The sequence below is a fragment of the Tachyglossus aculeatus genome, chromosome 13 (genome assembly GCF_015852505.1).
Source record: "Tachyglossus aculeatus isolate mTacAcu1 chromosome 13, mTacAcu1.pri, whole genome shotgun sequence".
Classification (NCBI taxonomy): Eukaryota; Metazoa; Chordata; class Mammalia; order Monotremata; family Tachyglossidae; genus Tachyglossus; species Tachyglossus aculeatus.
This window is the reverse complement of record NC_052078.1, coordinates 18,080,635-18,099,031: the sequence shown is the minus strand read 5'-3', so window position 1 is coordinate 18,099,031 and position 18,397 is coordinate 18,080,635. Positions and strand designations below refer to the sequence as shown.

Here is an 18,397-nt window from a genome sequence, read left to right as displayed (position 1 = left end):
AGCAGGAGCAGTAATTTAAAATCTTTTTTTTCCCCTATATAGGTTCTCCCACCTGGCTCATTCAGTACCACTTCCATTGGCAAGTTAGGTATGTTGGGCCTGACTGCCCCTACCCATCCCAAACTCTTATTTTTTTCCTTCTCTAACTAGGCTTCCAAAAGAAAAAAAAACTGTAAAAAGGAATCACTATCAGGCAATTCCCCTCTATGAGCAGCAGTACAGCTATCCATCTCCATTTCTGCCGCTTTATCTTTTAAAGTAAAAAGTATCTGGATGGCAGGGAAAGTCACTTAACTTCACTGTGCCTCAGTTACCTCATCTGAAAAATGGAGATTAAAACTGTGAGCCCCATGTGGGACGTAGACTATGTCCAACCTGATGAGGATGCCTAATCAGGCCTTAGATACTATGAGTCCTGATAATACCCTCTCAGAGTTAGAAACAATAGGAGCTCTGGTAAAGCTAATTTTGGGACTTTTGGCTTACATGTAATAAATAACAATAATAATAATAGCACTTAAGCACTATATGCTATGAATTGCTTTAAGCTCTGGCGTAGACACAAATTAATGAATTTAGACAGTCCATATCTTACATAAGGCTCACAGTTTAAGTAGGAGGGAGTAGGATTGAATCCCCATTTTACAGATGAGGTAACAGGCACAGAGAAGTTAAGTGACTTGCCCAAGATCACACAGCAGACACATGGCAGAGCCAGGATTAGGACTCAGGTCCTCTGATTCCCAGGCCCATGCTCTTTCTAATAGGCCACACTGCTTCTCTGATTATACAACAAATATACATTACTTTAAAATTTGAGAAAAGCAAAGCTTATAGATGTGGTGTTTCTTCAACAACTTTCAAGAAGCAAGGGATTAAGGGAAAGAAGGGCAAGGATTAGTTAAAGGGAGATATGACTATGTTCTAGAAATTCACTTCTTTAAGACTAGTACCATATGGGAAGAGGTAAGGCTACTTTTAATCAGATTATGACTCACCCCATTTAAAAATACTCCTGCTGTACTGCAAGTGAGGTAAAAAGGATCTGTGTCGTGTGTCTTCACCATCAAATAACAAATTTCACCATGGACTTGTCTCCAAGGTGGAGCACGACATCCATTTGAGAATTCATACTCTACAAAAAATTGACAATCAGTTAGTAGAAGCAGTGGCTTTAGTCTAAATTTCCACAAAATCTTGTGGCTTCATAAACTAAAGCAATTCAATATTAAGCTGCCATTTAAATCCTCTTTAAATCCTAAAAAGAAAAGGAAAAGCTGGGCATTTCAAATATTTTAAAAAGCTTTCTATGAAAATTTTCCTACTAGAAGTGAAGTAAGAGATAAGAGAGATAGGAACCTGATGTATATTCAATAGATGCCAAGACTGTTTGGTCTCCTTCTCCTGAGAAACGCTTGAGCAGCTCTACATCGTTCTTAACAGTCACGGGGTTTAAACGTACTTCTCTGTAATTAAAAAAAAAAGGCAGTAACTATGTTGGACAATTTTGTCCAGTTTTCCTATATGTCTATTTTTCCCATAAACTTGTTCATTTCCTAACAGAAGAGCCCTTGGGCAATTATACCCAAATCTCAGTTATCTCTGATAGAAGACAAAGACTAACATGAAAAAATGGAATCAAGATAGTCCAGTTCCTATTTCCCACAAAACCTCTTGTCCAAGCTATTAATAAACTCACTGATTTGAAATATACTTCCTCCCGATCTTCCTACACTAATACAAATGGGATTCAAATGAAGATCCTCAATAGCCAAAAGATAATAACAGAAGGGAGAAAGAAAAGGGAAAGGACCAAGTCCATCATACATCAAACAACCAAAAATTAGCCAGAAGTATCTCTCTGAAACCAAGCATAATTAGCTATCAAATCACCTATTTCCCAGAATATCTACTTGCAATTTAAAAAGGAAGCTGTACAGAAGTTCCTGTTGTTTATAATGCACTTAGAACAGTGCTTTGCACATAGTAAGCACTTAAAAAATGCCATTATTATTATTCTAATGTATGAACCCAATCAGTTTTGATTAAGTGAGGATTAAATACCTGTTCTATCGCCTACTTACACTGAGCCCCAAGTGGGACAAGGGCTGTGTCCAACCTGATTATCTTGCACTTATTCAAGCACTTAGAATAATGTGTGACATAAAGTATTTGTTTATAATGCGCTTAGAACAGTGCTCTGCACATAGTAAGCCCTTAATAAACGCCATAATTATTATTATTATAATGTATGAACCCAGTCAGTTTTGATAAGTGAGGATTAAATACCTGTTCTATCACCTACTTACACTGAGCCCCAAGTGGGACAAGGGCTGTGTCCAACCTGATTATCTTGCACTTATTGAAGCACTTAGAATAATGTGTGACATAAAGTAAGTGCTTAAATACCATAATAATAGTAACTGAAATGAATTATGCTTTTTGGGTAGCTGAATTAATCTTTTCAGGTCAGTGGAGCACGATTTGGTATATTATAGTTTCACTGGAATAAACAGTACCGTAGATTGAGTCCTACAGGTCCACTGGTCCCACAGTTCTCAAACCCCCAAGCTGAGACAGGTCAGGTAAAGCTGAATATGGATGAATTTAGATGGGTCCTTCTTGCTCCCAACCATTTTAGTCTGGGAAAGTTGTAGCATTGTGGCTTCTATGTGACTTTTAGCCCCATTCACCAGGTTCTGTAGATGCCAGCAAGGCCAGGAAGGACCGTAGCCCAGATAAAAAAACTTTGGGAATTTTTTTCAGTTCCTGTAGACCATTACTTTAAGCAAGCCCTGCCAACGAAGACCGGAGCTAGCTCTTCTGATTAACTATATGATAAATAGGAGGCTGGACAAATGGATAGCCCCTCTTTAGGTTCTGCTTCTCCAACTACGTAACACCGAAAGGTTGCATAGGCATAGCTCAATCAGAATTGAAAAAAATGCACTAGTCATTTTGTTGCTTGGAATTATTTCAAACCAAACATAGCTGTAGATATAGTTGATCATTAAGCTACTTAACTTTTTTCCAATTAAAATTATGGTCATTCATGCTCACACTGCATTCATTATCAAATTTTATAGATTATTTGATACATTTGTATGCTATCATAATAACATAAAAAGCAACTAAAATTCTGAAAATTGGGGGGATTTATTAAACAGAAAACTCCTGACCATTTTCTCTTAAGGAGTGCTCCCTCTTATTTAACCATTCTCTTAACCTCTGACACCCCAGTTTATGGTTCATCCTTCTCAAACATTCCTTTTCAACTTTTCCGCCTTCAACCCACGGCTAACATCCTTCCTCCTGACCAAGGAACTCCCTCCATCTTCAAATATACCAGACCTCAGTACTTCCCATCTTCAAAACCCTTTTGAAATTTCATCTCCTTCAGGAAGATTGCCTTCTAGACTGTGAGCCCATTATTGGGTAGGGACCGTCTCTATATGTTGCTGATTCGTACTTCCCAAGCGCTTAGTTCAGTGCTCTGCACACAGTAAGTGCTCAATAAATATGATTGAATGAATGAATGAATCCTCCTAAATTAATCTTAGCCATTTTTGAAACACTTCAGCACTTTTACACGAAACTTCTTGTTGCATTTTTGTTCAGATTGAGTTACATACTCTAAGCACTTTTTTCTATCCATAAACTGTTTTGGGTCTGCCATTGTACTGGGTTCCCCATTAAAATGTATGCTTCTTGAGGACAAGGACCCTATCTTCTTCCTCCTCGACTGTACTATCTTAAGTACTTAGAAATGTGTTTAGAACAGAGCAGGCACTCAGTAAATCCTATTAATTTATTAGCACCGTCAAATATGTAAGCTACTGCGACATAGAAAACACTCAAATCTGCAAATATGTATTTTGTTTCCTGAAGTAATTCATGTTATTACAATTTTAAATATAATGACTACTACCATTTTTTAAATCTCTTTTCCTAGAGTTTCCAAATAAAATTTTGATGATAGATTTTCCTTATACAAAAGTGACTATTCTTTAGCAAAACACTTACAGTGAAACATGCTTTAGGGAACTGTTAAGCAGCTGCATATCCAGTTGCTGTAGCAGAAGTGAGATTTTCATTTGAATCTCACTATCTGGATCATCATCTTTTTTCATTTTATCGAGCAAACGAAGCATAGACAGATCTTCTCCTTCCACTGTACCATATCCAGGACCTAGAATTTTCACAATGGGGTCCCTGTTGGCTGCCAATAAAGAAAATGTTAATAAAAATAAACATCAATAAATTAACCTTTTCAAATAATTATATATAGATTTTTTTCAACTTTTGAGTAAGAAGTGCAAGTTTCTATTTAAAATAACTTTGTCTCCTAAAGCAGATATAGCTTTAAAAATAATATCCAGTCCAAAATTAGGCTTGTGATGCACAAGGCAAAACTAACATCAGGCTCCAACTTAAAGTTAGAGGGGATTGTGGCTTGCAGGCAGGACTCATGTGCCCAATTCACTTTCAAGCTAGGAACCCTGATAGCAGCACATTTGTGTGGGTAACAGGCTGCATTTTGGGCTTTTCCACATAGGACTAGAAACTGTCTGGGGTTTAAGCATCAAATAATCCATGTAGAACAGGAGTCAGCAACCTTTTTGTGCTGAACAAATTGAAATCTTCGAGCAGTTGACACGCAAAAAGTCAGTCATACAATTTACACACACATTAAGGTACTCGCATTGCCATTTTCCACTGGGACTTGGGAAAAGTGGGAAAGGCCAAGCTAGGGGTGTTGCCCTCATGATTTTGAGGCTGTGAGGGCAAGGAAGAATGGCAGCCTATTCTTGAAAGCCACAGATGGAATCAAGAGGAGCCATATATGCCTCAAGAGCCATATTAAGCAGTGTGGTCTAGTGGATAGAGCACAGGACTGGAAGTCAGAAGTACCTGCATTCTAATCCCAGCTCCGCTACTTGACTGCTGCGTGACCTTGGGCAAGTCACTTAACTTCTCTGTTACCTCATCTGTAAAACGGGGTTTAACACTGCGAGCCTCATGGGCTGTGTACAACCCGATTACTTTGTATCCACCAAATGCTTAGAACAGCCTGGCAATAGTAAGAGCTTAACAAATATCATTAAAAAAAGGGCCGTGCATGAATTGCTAACACCTAATGTAGCACAAATGTACTGATTTGATGTAGAATTATTGTTCATATAGTTGATAACATAGATGATACATGTAACTTGAATAGGAAATACAATCTCAGAGTCTTCATATTTCTTTTTCATTTTCAAGGCAGCCTAAATAAACTTACTGGTGAATGGCACAACTCATTTCAGCCATCCACTAAAACTGCTTGTAACCACTTTAGCAAGTGACCCCATGTAGTTTTATTTGACAGGAAAATTAATTCTACCTTCAAGGCATGCTTGTGCTTCCTTTAGCTTTTTTCCCTTGGCTACTTGTAGTAGGTGTGACAGCTGACCAAAGCTACCAACTTTAATAGTTGGCGGAGAGAGCAAAAGCAGTGGCTGACCTTCTTTGTCAATTTCTTCAGATCTGACGCTTGTTCCACTAGGAAAAAAAAATTAATGAAGAATTAAAATCGACACATGAATTTTTTCCCCTGCAATTTTGTAAAGTACAAGTCAGTGGATCATATTGTTCATATCCGTTCATTCTACCTTATATAAAATTCAATGCACAATAAAGCTTATTCTGCATTGTCAGAATTTTCACCTTCCTTTTTAGATGCCGGTAAATATCTATTTATGATTAAACACTGAATTCCTGCAAATATAAGTATATGGAGATGGGGGGACAACAGAGTGGAAGAAAAAGTGAACCTTTCGAATTCAAAGAAGACACCAGTGACAGTGTACTCTTTACATACATCTGAAAAGGCTTAGTGGAAAGAGCATAGGCTTGGGAGTCAGAGGATGTGGGTTCTAATCCTGACTCTGCCACTTGTCTGCTGCTGTGTGACCTTGGGTAAGTCATTTAACTTCTCTGTGCCTCAGTCACCTCATCTGTAAAATAAGGATTAAAAGTGTGAGTCCCACGTGGGACAACCTGAACAGTGCTGGGCACATAGTATGCGCTTAACAAACACCATAATTATTATCATTATTATTATCCTTTGCTCCTTCCTAAAATGTCCCCTCACAGACAACCCCTGCAGAACTGATCCCCGTTATTTGCAAGGCCTGAAATATTTTCCCTTTTAGCTCAGTTTCATGATCTTCTAGAGGAATCTACTCAAGAAGCCAAGCCAAGGTATTCTTGAATGCAACACCTCTAGTAATCTGTACACATTACTTATAGGGTGTTTTTGTTAGGTAACAATAACGTTAGGTATTATATGTTCAAAGTCTCTTCTATGGGGTCCTCCACTTTTTTTTAAGTGCCTTTTGCCAAGTTGGGTGAATATTAAATACTTAGAAATAGTGCTGTGGAGGCTGAGAGAATCCTGGTCCCAAAGTATGGTAATGAGGGTCCCAACCCCTTCCCATCCCCTCCAATTTTCGTAATCACCTTCTTCCCGGGAAAAGGTCCCTATTCTTGGGGAGGCAGAAGGGGATTGGGGGTAGGGAGAAGAGCAAGCCTCTGCCCATGGAAATGAGAAAGAAGAGATGAGACTGGCTGAGTCCTCAACGCCCCTTCGGTTTTCTTGAAAGTGAAAATCCTGCTGATTAGCACGAATGTGATAACTACCTGCTGAAATGGGGATGTAACCAGTTAATGCTTGAGTAGGTCAACTAGGTAGGGTCAACTGCTAAATTCTACACGGTAGTGCAGAGCAGCTCCCTTCCTAATGCTGCCTGTTGGCAAGTATTTCTATGCCATTTAAATGACTCATTATTTGGAGACAAAAAGTGCAGATTCAGAATTTTAAAATTTCTATGATGTTTGTGAAACATTAACATAAAGCGCAGGAAATCACAACTAAAGACATGCATGGGGCAGCTGTAAGAGTGTGTGTATGTGTGCATTTTGTGGGGAAATAACAAAAGGAAAGAGGAGAGTTTGATGCTCCTATTAAAGAAAACCAAAGCCACAGCTTCCTATGCTATACTGGAAAATAACGGGCTTAAAGTAAGATGACAACCCTTCACTGTTTCAAAGCTACTATGTGGCTGAAGAATACCATGCACAAAATAAAGGAATTTTAAAACAAACAAAAAACCACAACATAACAAAACAAAAAAAAAAACCACATTAAGTTCTCTCAAGAGAACAGAGATGTTAATGATGTTCTAAACCCTTCTGCTCTGAACTGCAATTCCGTGTTTTCCTCTACATTTCCCATTTGGCTTTGTCTGAGACCTAATCTAATTTTAATAGTTTCAGGATTTCTCCAAAGATACTGTACCTAGATTTTGCTCAGGCAGTGTGAATAAGGTGTTCATTAGTCATTTAGACACTAAAGCTCTTATTACATCAGAATCAGTATTAATACTATTTACTGAGTTACAGTCATGTGCAGATCATGGTACTTGGTCCTTAGGACACATACAGAATTAGTAAAAGGAGTGTCCACGCAGTTTGATTCAACCAATAGAATTTACTGAGCACTTACTGCATGTGCAGCACTATCTCTTTGCACCTTTTCAAAACACTTGCCCCTTCCCTTCTTCTTCTTATCTCCCCACTGTTCTTCCATCACTGTAGACAACACCATTATTCTCCCTGCTTGCAGGTCTGTAACCTTGGCATCATCCTCTACTCATCTCTCTCATTTAACCTACATAATCTGTCACCAAATCCTATTGGTTCTGCTATCACAAAAATCTCTAAAATCTGACTTTTCGTCTCCATCCAAACTGCTACCATGCTGATCCAAGCACTTATATCCCGCCTCGAAGAGTGCATCAGGCTCTTCGCAGACCTCCCTGTCTCCTATAGATACACATTAATCAGGCTGGACACAATCCCTGTCCCACATGGGGCTCACAGTCAAGTAAGAGGGGGAACAGGTACTGAATCCCCATTTTGCAATTGAGCAAACTGAGGCAGAGAAGGGATTTGGCCAAAGTCACACAGCAGGCAAATGACAGAGTGAGATTGGAACCCAGGCCCATACTTTAATGCACTAGGCCCCACTGCTTTCCCTTGTTGTCAACAGGGTTCTAGTTTCTGTTCAGACCAGTTTTATACAAAGGGAGTGCTGAATTAACACTTCTTTGATAATACCAACTACGTTGATGCAATGCAGGAATTCGTCACAAATTCTCGGCCCATAAATGTTAATAGACAATTCCCTCAGATCCAAACAACTCACGGCTACTCCCCTTGATTTTTAGGAGCTGTGGAAGTCAGCCCAATTGCCATATCACATCCCTGAGACAACTGGAGTTGCATCTATTACCACGGCCCCCTTGAAACAAACAGGTCTCAAGCTCATAAAACCAGTCGGTTACAGTGTTTGCTAAACGTCCTTGTGAACAAAAATCAATCTTCCATTTCACGATTCTCAAAGCCATAGATCCATCTAGATTATTTCTCCTTGAGTCACTGAACATCAAAATCAGTATGTGTGAGAATACAATACTCTGAGGAGCAAAAAAAAAAAATCAAAGGAATAGACGGTGGAATTTCAAGTAGTTCTCTAAAGACTTACTTTGGCACCATGATATTAAAACAATATATTATTTTCACTCAAAAGATCGTCCAAACTGAACGTAAAATTTACTTAAGGTTACACAAAAACTTTATATGAAGTTTTAAAACAAAGTAATTTATGGCCCTGTCCACTATACCAGCTTAGTCTGCAATCTCATCGGACTTCATAAATTAAAGGTCAGGCCTGGCCAGCACTTGGATGGTAGACATCCAAGGAAAATAATGGCACTCCAGCAACTGCACTTAATGATTTAGTAGACCCCATCTGATTCACAAAGTACAGCTCTCTCCAAGTCAGCATGAGAGGACCCCGAACAGCTGGAGTCATGGTCTTAATGGTGTAATAAAAAACAGAGGTCATGAGCACCTGCAGTCATTAAAAATATCAAAAAGCTTCTGCGAAACTGATAGTAGTCGTCTTATGGTTGCTACCAACCCCTAATTGGGAAGCTAATTCCAGCCTATTTATATTCTCTTAGCTGTTTCCTATTGGGAAAAGACATTGAGCTCAATTCTCTCAGGAGTTAAAGTTACTCCCTGGTAGTAAGATGGGCATTTTAGGAGAAGCATTAACTCTTTCACACATCTCAGATAATTTAATGAACTACAGCTGAGAAGCAGCATGGCCTGTTAGGAGGAGCATGAGTCTGGGAGCCAGAGGACTTACCTGCTGTGGGACTTTGGGAAAGTCACTTCTCTGACTTCTCTGTGCCTCCGTTCCCTCAACTGTAAAAAAGGGGATTCAATATCTGTTTTCCCTCCTTCTTAAACTGTGAGTCCTATTTGGGATCTCATTATCTTCTATCTACCCCAGTGCTTAGTACAGTGTTTGGTACAAATACCACTATTATTATTCTTGTTGTATGCACAGTGCAATGATGCCCTACAGGCCTAGAAAGTTATCGTTCCTCCCAAAGTGTGTACCTTAAACCAGGCAGCAATTTTAAGTTTTGGGAGAATCAGGTTCATGTACTTTCTGTTCCAAATTCCTCTGCATTTTTTAAAAAAACATTAGCTCCTCCCTCACCTGAATCAGGTTCGATCACAGATCACAGGGCTTGAAAGGGTCATGTTTTATTTTAGGTAGCTCAAGTGGTAACCTTTGTTTCAAGTAAACCAAACTTTAAAACTCTTGGAAAAAAAACAGAACATACAACCAACAGAAAGCATTGGCTCTGACTTGGGAGTTTTTTGTTGTTGTTGAATAAACAAAATACATTTTTATAAAGGTTTGTTTTCTTTTAAATCACCATTAAGGTATAAACCACTCTGAAAATGTTATTCCAAAAAGTGTCAGTAATAACGTACTGAATTAATCTAGAGCATTTTTCTGAGGAACTCAGGTTGCTCTCCTATTTCACCTTTACATATGAAGATAAAAATGAGGTATTATTTTCATTCAAAAATGAATACAAGTCACAACAAGTGATTCATTTAAAAAAGTGACAGCCAGCAGCACAATATGGACTAGAATTTAGATCCTTTAGTTCTAGCCTAACTTTTTCAATTAGAATCACACTCCTAAATGATGGGGAAATAACTAGGGAGCCTCTTCAGTGGGCCTTCCTCAGGTGGAGTTGGATTGGGAAGGAGAAAGGAGAAAGAAAACATGTTCTCTTGCCTCACAATGTGGCCTTCACTCTTTCAGTATGTCCTATAACCCATTAGCTGCTAGTACAGCTGCTGCTACTACCAACATCACTCTTTTAAAAATGCCTTTTACCACTTTCATGCTTTTACAACATGTTTAAGTGTCTTCTTTCCACTTTCAGGCTTCACCCCTCTCTGCCCCTTCTTTTTCTCTTTTCTAATCATTTCCCTTTCTTCCTTTACTGAGCAGGCCGCTGTTGATGATAATGGCGTTCTCCATTGCTCCCCATCCCTAGTCCTTCAACTGATATTCCTATCCAGCAGACCAATTCCCCAAACTTCTCAACATCAGTTTTTGAACCAAGAAGCTTTTTCTGGAAAACCTACGGGTATCTTGCTACTGGACCACACTAAGCACCACTGAATCAAAACCAACTGATAAAGAAGCTGCTAGAGGCAAGTTGCCTTTAGAGACAGCAGATGTAAAAATATGTGAAAATAATTCCACTGATGTGAACCAATTTCTTAAAAGTCAACAACAATGGTGGGGAGGGGGGGAGAGGAAGTGATCCAAAAATATCTTATTTCACTTTGGAAAACATTTATAGTGTCATTATGTCCCCCTCTATCTCCTCAACAAAAATCCACACTTTCTTTGCCAAATGTTTTTCTGTGATCTGTCTGCTCACTATCAGTGATTGATTTCCGAGAAAATACTGAAAAATGCAAGACTGAACACAGAAGGAATAAAACCTGAAGGCTAGCTTTACTGCAGCTCCAAGATTGGAGACGTAGACAAAACTGTGGTACCCAAGGTCAGTATGTTAGGGGACTCTGGAATTGGGGAACTGAGTAACTCTTGACATTTCTGAAGCCCCATTATTTAATAATAATAATGGCATTTATTAAGCGCTTACTATGTGCAAAGCACTGTTCTTTTGGGATACATGCACACTATATACCCCCCATTATCAGAGATACAAATTGTACTTTCCAAGCGCTTGGTACAGTGCTCTGCACACAGGTAAGTGCTCAATAAATATGACTGAATGGATGAATGAAAATTTCTTGCTTCATCCATTCCCCATGAACAAGGCCTCCAAATGCCTTGGCCTATATGGGTTTTTTTATTTTAAATGTTATTTGTTAAGCATTTACTGTGTGCCAGGCACTGTACTACGCACTGGGGTAGATACAAAATAAACAGGCTGGACACAGTCTACATCCTATATGACACCACACAGTCTTAATCCCGATTTTACAGATGAGATAACTGAGGCACAGAAAAATGATATGCCCAAGGTCACAAAGCAGACAGGTGGAAAAGGCAGGATTGGAACCCAGGTCCTCTGACTCCTAGGCCTGAGCTCTTTCCACTGGGCCTTCTCTTTCTGGGTTGAGTCCATTTTAAATGTCAAACCTGATCATTAGTGGTGTCACCTTCTAGTACAAAGAGCCACTATATATACATATGCATGAACTTTTGGAAAAGAATAAGTCATCCGAGGGGAAATGAAGGTAGTTGGGTGCTAAAATCTTAAAACGAGGATGGATTATCAGGGACAACATGGTTGCTCCGAGCACCTTATTGCCACTGTCAGAGACACAATGGTGACCACAGTGAACAATTATTCTGGCCCTGTAATGCAAATATTTTGACAGAACTGGAGGAAAGGTGAAATCTATTGGTGGTAAACACACTTGACAAGGTGGAACAAGAGGCAATTTTGGCTTATTGATTCACCTCTTCCTCTCTTCGTTTTCAGCTCCTGATGAGTCATTTTTTGGCTGGTGGGGGGGGGGATAATTTGAAAAGCTTTCCATTTATTTATTCTTAGCTGTTTGGCAATTCTCTCAATTGGTGAGTCGATTCTCTTTAATACTGGTTCGCTCCCACCAATTGTTATATGCTTTGTCCTGGACAAGGTCCATGCATTCCTATTGCCAGCTGAAATTTCCCAGAAAATACATATTTTTTTCCTTGTTTCTATATACTACCGATGGACTGTACACACATCTGCTCTGTTGTCTGATGTCTTGGATTCGCAAATATATACTCCCCCAAATGAAAGAGGCCTGCAGGCTGGCTAAATCCTCCTTGCAGCAGTGGTGACCTCAGCCAGTTGAGGGGTGGTGAGAGGCTATATATACAATGTGGACACCAGTAGCCAGATAAAGGGAAAGTCTAAAACATAGGGAGGACAAAAGTGTGACTATTCGCAATCCTTCAACAAAGGAAATTGTTTCTTAATTTTCTGGGGCAGGGTAGGAAGGATGGAGTGATGCTATAGGTTCCAAGTTACTGAAGCAGGGCAGGATTCAAGACCGTGAATAGGTGGGTGTCTTCACCCACAGTGGGAAATTTGGACCCGACCACCAGGCAGTTTCCGGCCATCCAGCTGAAACATCAAAAGGAGAAGCTGGTGGTCAGTGGACGGGTAGAAGGGAGAGCAGGCAGAGAAGCAGCCTGGTCAAGCAGACCATGATACTTAATGAACTTGTGAATTTTTTCCAGGATTCCATGGAAACCTGGGGCTCTGTAGCCCTAAAAAGTATAAAAAAATGAAACTACTTTCTGAACCGGTGTGATTCATTTTTGCTCTTATTATTTTAAGAAAATGATGTCATGAAACAACGTCTGACATTTAAGTCTGCTAGTTCTATTACCACAGTTCTTTTGTCCCACTTTATTGTAAGCTACTTGATGGCAGGGATTGTGTTTATCACCTCTAATTGTACTCTCCCAAATGCTTAGTACAGTGCTCTACATACAGAAGGTACTCAAGAAACACCATGGATTGATTGATACATATATTTTTCCTCAATAAGATGTCATTTAGCTTTTTTTTTTAATGGTATTAGTCAAGTTTTTACTATGTGCCAGGCACTGTACTAAGCCCTGGAGAAGATATAAGATAATCAGGTTGGACACAGATCACCTTCCACATGGGATTCACAGCCTTAATCCTCATTTCACAAATGAGGTAAGTGAGGCACAGTGCAGTTGAGTAACTTGCCCAGGGTCACACAGCACTTATGTGGGATAGCCGGTATTAGAACCCAGGTCTTCTAACTCCCAGGCCTGTGCTTGTTCTACTAGGCCACACTGCTACCCACTAGAAATACATTTTAAACAAGTGAATTATAACACGAGGCATCTATATTTAAGGAGGCTGCCACAAATCAAAAAGGTAAAAAATATTAAATACTTAGCACTTAGGGTAAGTACTTGTTATAAGTCCTTGTTAATAAATGGACCTTCTAAAAGCAGTTAAAGACATACCTGATGTCATATCCTGATTCAAAGAAGGAGTGGTCCAAGTTTGTTTGCCATTCAAGAGGCTCTCTGAAAACAAATTTTGCCTCCTGAGGATGCTTAGAGCTGAAACTCTCCACGAACTTGATAATATCATTCAGAAGAGATTCATTTAAAGGGGTAATCTCCAAGGCTCCAATTCCATGACCAGCAGCGGTCCATTGGGCTGCTCTTGTCAGTGCCACTCCCATGATGGCGCTTCAAGGATTTGAGCCTTAGCTAATATGTTCTGTAAAAATAAAAAACAGAAAATTAGAAAACTAGGTTATACTACTTTTCTCCTCTTCTATGAACTACAATAAACTGCCCACAATCGGGAGTCCCTCAAAGCTCACTTCTGTATGGCACTTCAAGGATTTGAGCCTTAGCTAATATGTTCTGTAAAAATAAAAAATAGAAAATTAGAAAACTAGGTTATACTACTTTTCTCCTCTTCTATGAACTACAATAAACTGCCCACAATCGGGAGTCCCTCAAAGCTCAGTTCTGGATATACCCGTCTACCCTCTATTTTATACCCACTGGAAAACTCACTTTCTGTACTCATCCCCAAGGTACTTGTGTACATATTCTTACACTCTTCCTTCCCCTACCTGTAATTAATGTCTTTCTCTCCCACTAGATGGTAAACTCCACGAGGGCAGGGACTGTGTCTACCTTCATTGTTGTACTCGACCAGGCATTTGTTAAATGAATCTGTATACATTACCCTCAATACTGGTTGAATGTTCTATTATTCATTCATTCAGTCAGTCGCATTTATTGAGCGCTTACTGTGTGCACAGCACTGTACTAAGCGCTTGGGAAGTACAAGTCGACAACATAGACAGACGGTCTCTACCCAACAACGGGCTCACAGTCTAGAAGGGGGAGACGGACGACAGAACAAAACATGTGGACAGGTGTCAAAACCATCAGAAAAAATAGAATTAAAGCTATTCATTCATTCAATCATATTTATTGAGCGCTTACTGTGTGCAGAGCACTGTACTAAGCGCTTGGGAAGTACAAGTTGGCAACATATAGAGACGGTCCCTACCCAACAGTGGGCTCACAGTCTAGAAGCTATATATGCACATCATTAACAAAATAATTAGAATAGTAAACATAAGTAATAATAATAATGACATTTGTTAAGCACTTGGTATGTGCAAAGCACTGTTCTAAGCTGGGGAGGATATAAGGTGAATCATTCATTCATTCATTCTATTCAATCATATTTATTGAGCGCTTACTGTGTGCAGAGCACTGTACTAAGCGCTTGGGAAGTACAAGTTGGCAACATATAGAGACGGTCCTTACCCAACAGCGGGCTCACAGTCTAGAAGGGGGAGATGGACAACAAAACTGGGCAAGAAACACTAGAGCAAACAAAAGCAATTTACCAACTAGGTGCCCTTTAGTGGCAACCAGAGCAGTTCCAAAACAGATTATAGTCCCCCGATCAGTTTGTCCTGAACTATGACTACTCCCGGCCTTTATAACTAAGTTTAAGGTAAACGACATGGCTATAAAGTGCATAACCTGACAGGCTATTTCCTTAGCATCCTCTTCAGTATTTGCCCTCTACATTAACTATCTATTTTTCAGGATTCCTACTGGGTCTACTGTCCGCTACACAGAGCGCCCAAGGTGGCTCTTTGGTCAGAAACTCTCACCACTAATGGCAACAGGCAAAACCAAAACGAGAATCCAGATTACCAGATTTTTTCCACTTGGACCAACACCTCTGCACATCTTTGAACTTTTCTCCATTAAGGCTTTCCTTTGCCAATCCTTACATAAGAGTTCATTTACTTTCTACGAAAATGATGCACTATTTTAATCCCCAAATTTTAGCTGTTGGTAGGATTGACGATCTTTTTTCATCTGTTTTGGCAATCTGCAATGACTCACTAAATTGTCAAAGTTCACTCTTCACTGAGGTCCTTGTTGAATGATTTTTTCTGGATGAGATGCAACTAATTTATCTCCTAAATATGGGTTCTCTCTTTTGCACAGGTTTTCCCTCAATCCCACATAACTTTCCTTTGTGAGGACGCAATGGTAAAGTCTTCTCTACTCCATGTTATCCAGGACTTTCCGGGCCTAAACCAGCACAGAAACCTGGAGGTCAAAGGAAAAAAGACGGAGAGAGAAGGGATTGTATCCTGCTTGCTGATCTCCAGCTGCCGACTTCTGGGCCTGTGCCATGCTCATACAACAGAACATGCAATAGAAGTGTAAGATGTAGTTCCTGCCCTGAAGGACCTACAGGCTAATAAGGGAGAAAAGTTGATGCAAGTTGCCTAATAATATGTAAAAGACTAAGAGCATCAATATAAGAGTTGCAGAAAATGAACAATATACTGAATGAAACCATACACAACTGGAATTGATGGGGATATCTCATTAGGAAGGTGGAGGGGAGTGAGTCAGGGACTGCTTCCTGCTGGGGGTGACTTTTACTGGTCTTTGAAGGTAGAGGAATTAGTTCCATTCATGAGGAAAAGCAGTGTGAGAAGCAGCATGACCTAGTGGATAGATTATAGGACCTGGGTTCTATAATCTATAGATTATATAGATCTATAGATCTATAGATTATATATTATAAATGCTGGCTCTGCCACTTCTCTGCTGTATGACGCTGGGCAAGTTACTTAACTTCTCTCTCCTCTAGGCTGTAAACTCATTATGGGCAGGGAACATGTCTGCTAATACTGCTGTACTGTACTCTCCTAAATACTTAGTCTAGTGTTGTGTTCATAGTAAGTGCTCAGTAAATACGACTGATTGATTCTCTGTGCTTCAGTTCCCTCATCGGTAAAATGGGTATTAATTCTGGGAGCCCCATGTGGGACATGGACTGTGTCCAGTCTGATTAGCTTGTCTCCACCCCAGCACTTAGTACAGTGCCTGACACATAGTTAGCACTTAAATATCATTAAAAAAAACCCAAAACAAAGGATGAGCTGAAAGCTAAAGCTACGTACAGTACAGTTACAAGGTTTCCTTGGGTGTTCGGAAGAGTGCTTGGAGAGAAACAGGAGAAAATGGCAGAGAGCAAAGAAGAAACTGTCAATAAATGGGAGGTTTTTGAAGAGAAAATTGTAACTAGGTAAGCGACAGACTGAATTTTAGGGCAAACGGTAGTTAATAATTGTGGTATTTGTTTAGTGCCTTCCACTGGCCAAGTGCTGTACTAAGCATTGGGATGGATACAAGATAATCAGGTCCCACGGGGCCGCTGACAGTAGGTATGAGGGGGAGCAGATATTGAATCCCCATTTTGCAGATGAGGGAACTGAGGCTCAGACAAGTTAAGTGACTTGCCCGAAGTCTTACAGCAGTTCTGGCTGGGGGGGGAGGTCGGGATTACAACCCAGATACTCTGACTCCCAAGACTGTACTCTTTCCACTAGGCCACACAGCTTGGCAGTCAGACTTAATAGACTGTTCAGTTAGGTGGCGAGCCTGTGGGCACTGATGTGAGTGGATACCAAGGAGCCACTGCATGGACGGGGCTGGACTTGGGGCAGCGTTGGGCACTGCCTGCTCACGTGGTAAACGGGGACTGTAAAAGATGTTTGGTGTGGCAACAGGGAAGCTCCACACGTTAGGCCCAAGAGGGCTGTGCCCGGGGCGGCTCTCGACAAGACCCAAAATTTGGGTGGGGGAAACCGAGGTGTGAACTAGAGAAGCAGCGTGGCTTAGTGGAAAGAGCATGGGTTTGGGAGTCAGAGGACATGGGTTCTAATCCCGGCTCCCTACTGAAAGCTCACCTCCTCCAGGAGGCCTTCCCAGATTAAGCCCCCCTTTTTCCTCTGCTCTCCAACCCTCCCCATCGTCCCAACTCGCTCCCTTTGCTCTACTCCCTGCCCCACAGCATTTGTGTATATTACATATTTATAATTATATTTTTATTAATGATGTGTATATATCTATAATTCTGTGTATTTACAATGATGCTATTGATCATTGTTGAACATTGCTACTGATCAACTGTTTACTTGTTTTGATGTCTGCCTCCCCCCCTTCTAGACTGTTAGCCCGTTGTGGGCAGGGATTGGCTCTATTTGTTGCCAAACTGTACTTCCCAAGCGCTTAGTACAGTGCTCGGCACACAGTAAGCTCTCAATAAATACGACTGAATGAATGGCTCCGCCACTTGTCCGCTGTGTAACCTTGAGCAGGCCACTTCACTTCTCTGTGCTTAAGTTCCCTCACCTGTAAAATGGGGATTAAGACTGTGAAACCCGTGTGGGACAACCTGATGACCTCGTATTCCCCCTTAGTGCTCTCAACAGGGCTTACCACAGTGCTCTGCATATAGTAAGCGCTTAATAAATACGATTGATTGATTAGCACAGTGCTTAACAAATACCATTATTACTATGGGCTTGGCTGCCATTTGAGGTGCGAGGCAAACCTGCCCGGGAAGATGGTGAAGCCCCATGTGGGAAAACCTGATGACCTTGTATTTCCCTGCCCCCTCCCAATGCTTTGAACAGTGCTTGGCACAGAGTAAGTGCTTAACAAATACCATTATTACTAAAGGCTCGGCTGCCATTAGAGAAGCAGCGTGGCTCAGTGTAAAGAGCACGGGCTCTGGAGTCAGAGGTCATGGGTTCAAATCCCAACTCCGCCAACTGTCAGCTGTGTGGCTTTGGGCAAGTCACCTAACTTCTCTGTGCCTCAGTTACCTCACGTGTAAAATCAATCAATCAATTGCATTTATTGAGCGCTTACTGTGTGCAGAGCACTGTACTAAGCGCTTGGGAAGTACAAGTTGACAACATATAGAGACAGTCCCTACCCAACAGTGGGCTCACAGTCTAGAAGGGGGAGACAATACTGTGAGCCCCACGTGGGACAACCTGATCACCTTGTAAACTCCCCAGCGCTTAGAACACTGCTTTGCAC

At 40.6% G+C, this 18,397-nt stretch overlaps 1 protein-coding gene across 4 annotated transcripts in view; it reads right to left on the bottom strand.

The window, feature by feature from the left end:
* ODAD2 (outer dynein arm docking complex subunit 2) overlaps positions 1–13,721 on the bottom strand; it is a 148,704-nt gene extending 134,983 nt beyond the window's left edge. For 3 of the 4 annotated variants that reach the window (XR_005453642.1, XM_038755483.1, XM_038755484.1), the window contains exons 1-5: positions 13,463–13,721; positions 5,384–5,541; positions 4,024–4,219; positions 1,360–1,466; positions 999–1,135 (exon numbers count right to left, since the gene is read on the bottom strand). Coding sequence is in view for 3 of the 4 variants with exons in the window: in XM_038755483.1 (XP_038611411.1) it covers positions 999–1,135; positions 1,360–1,466; positions 4,024–4,219; positions 5,384–5,541; positions 13,463–13,686 (822 nt within the window). In the remaining variant the exon portion in view is untranslated. The remainder of the gene's footprint in view (positions 1–998; positions 1,136–1,359; positions 1,467–4,023; positions 4,220–5,383; positions 5,542–13,462) is intronic. The other variant, XM_038755485.1, reaches the window with a different exon arrangement.
* Between the last annotated feature and the right edge of the window lie 4,676 nt (positions 13,722–18,397).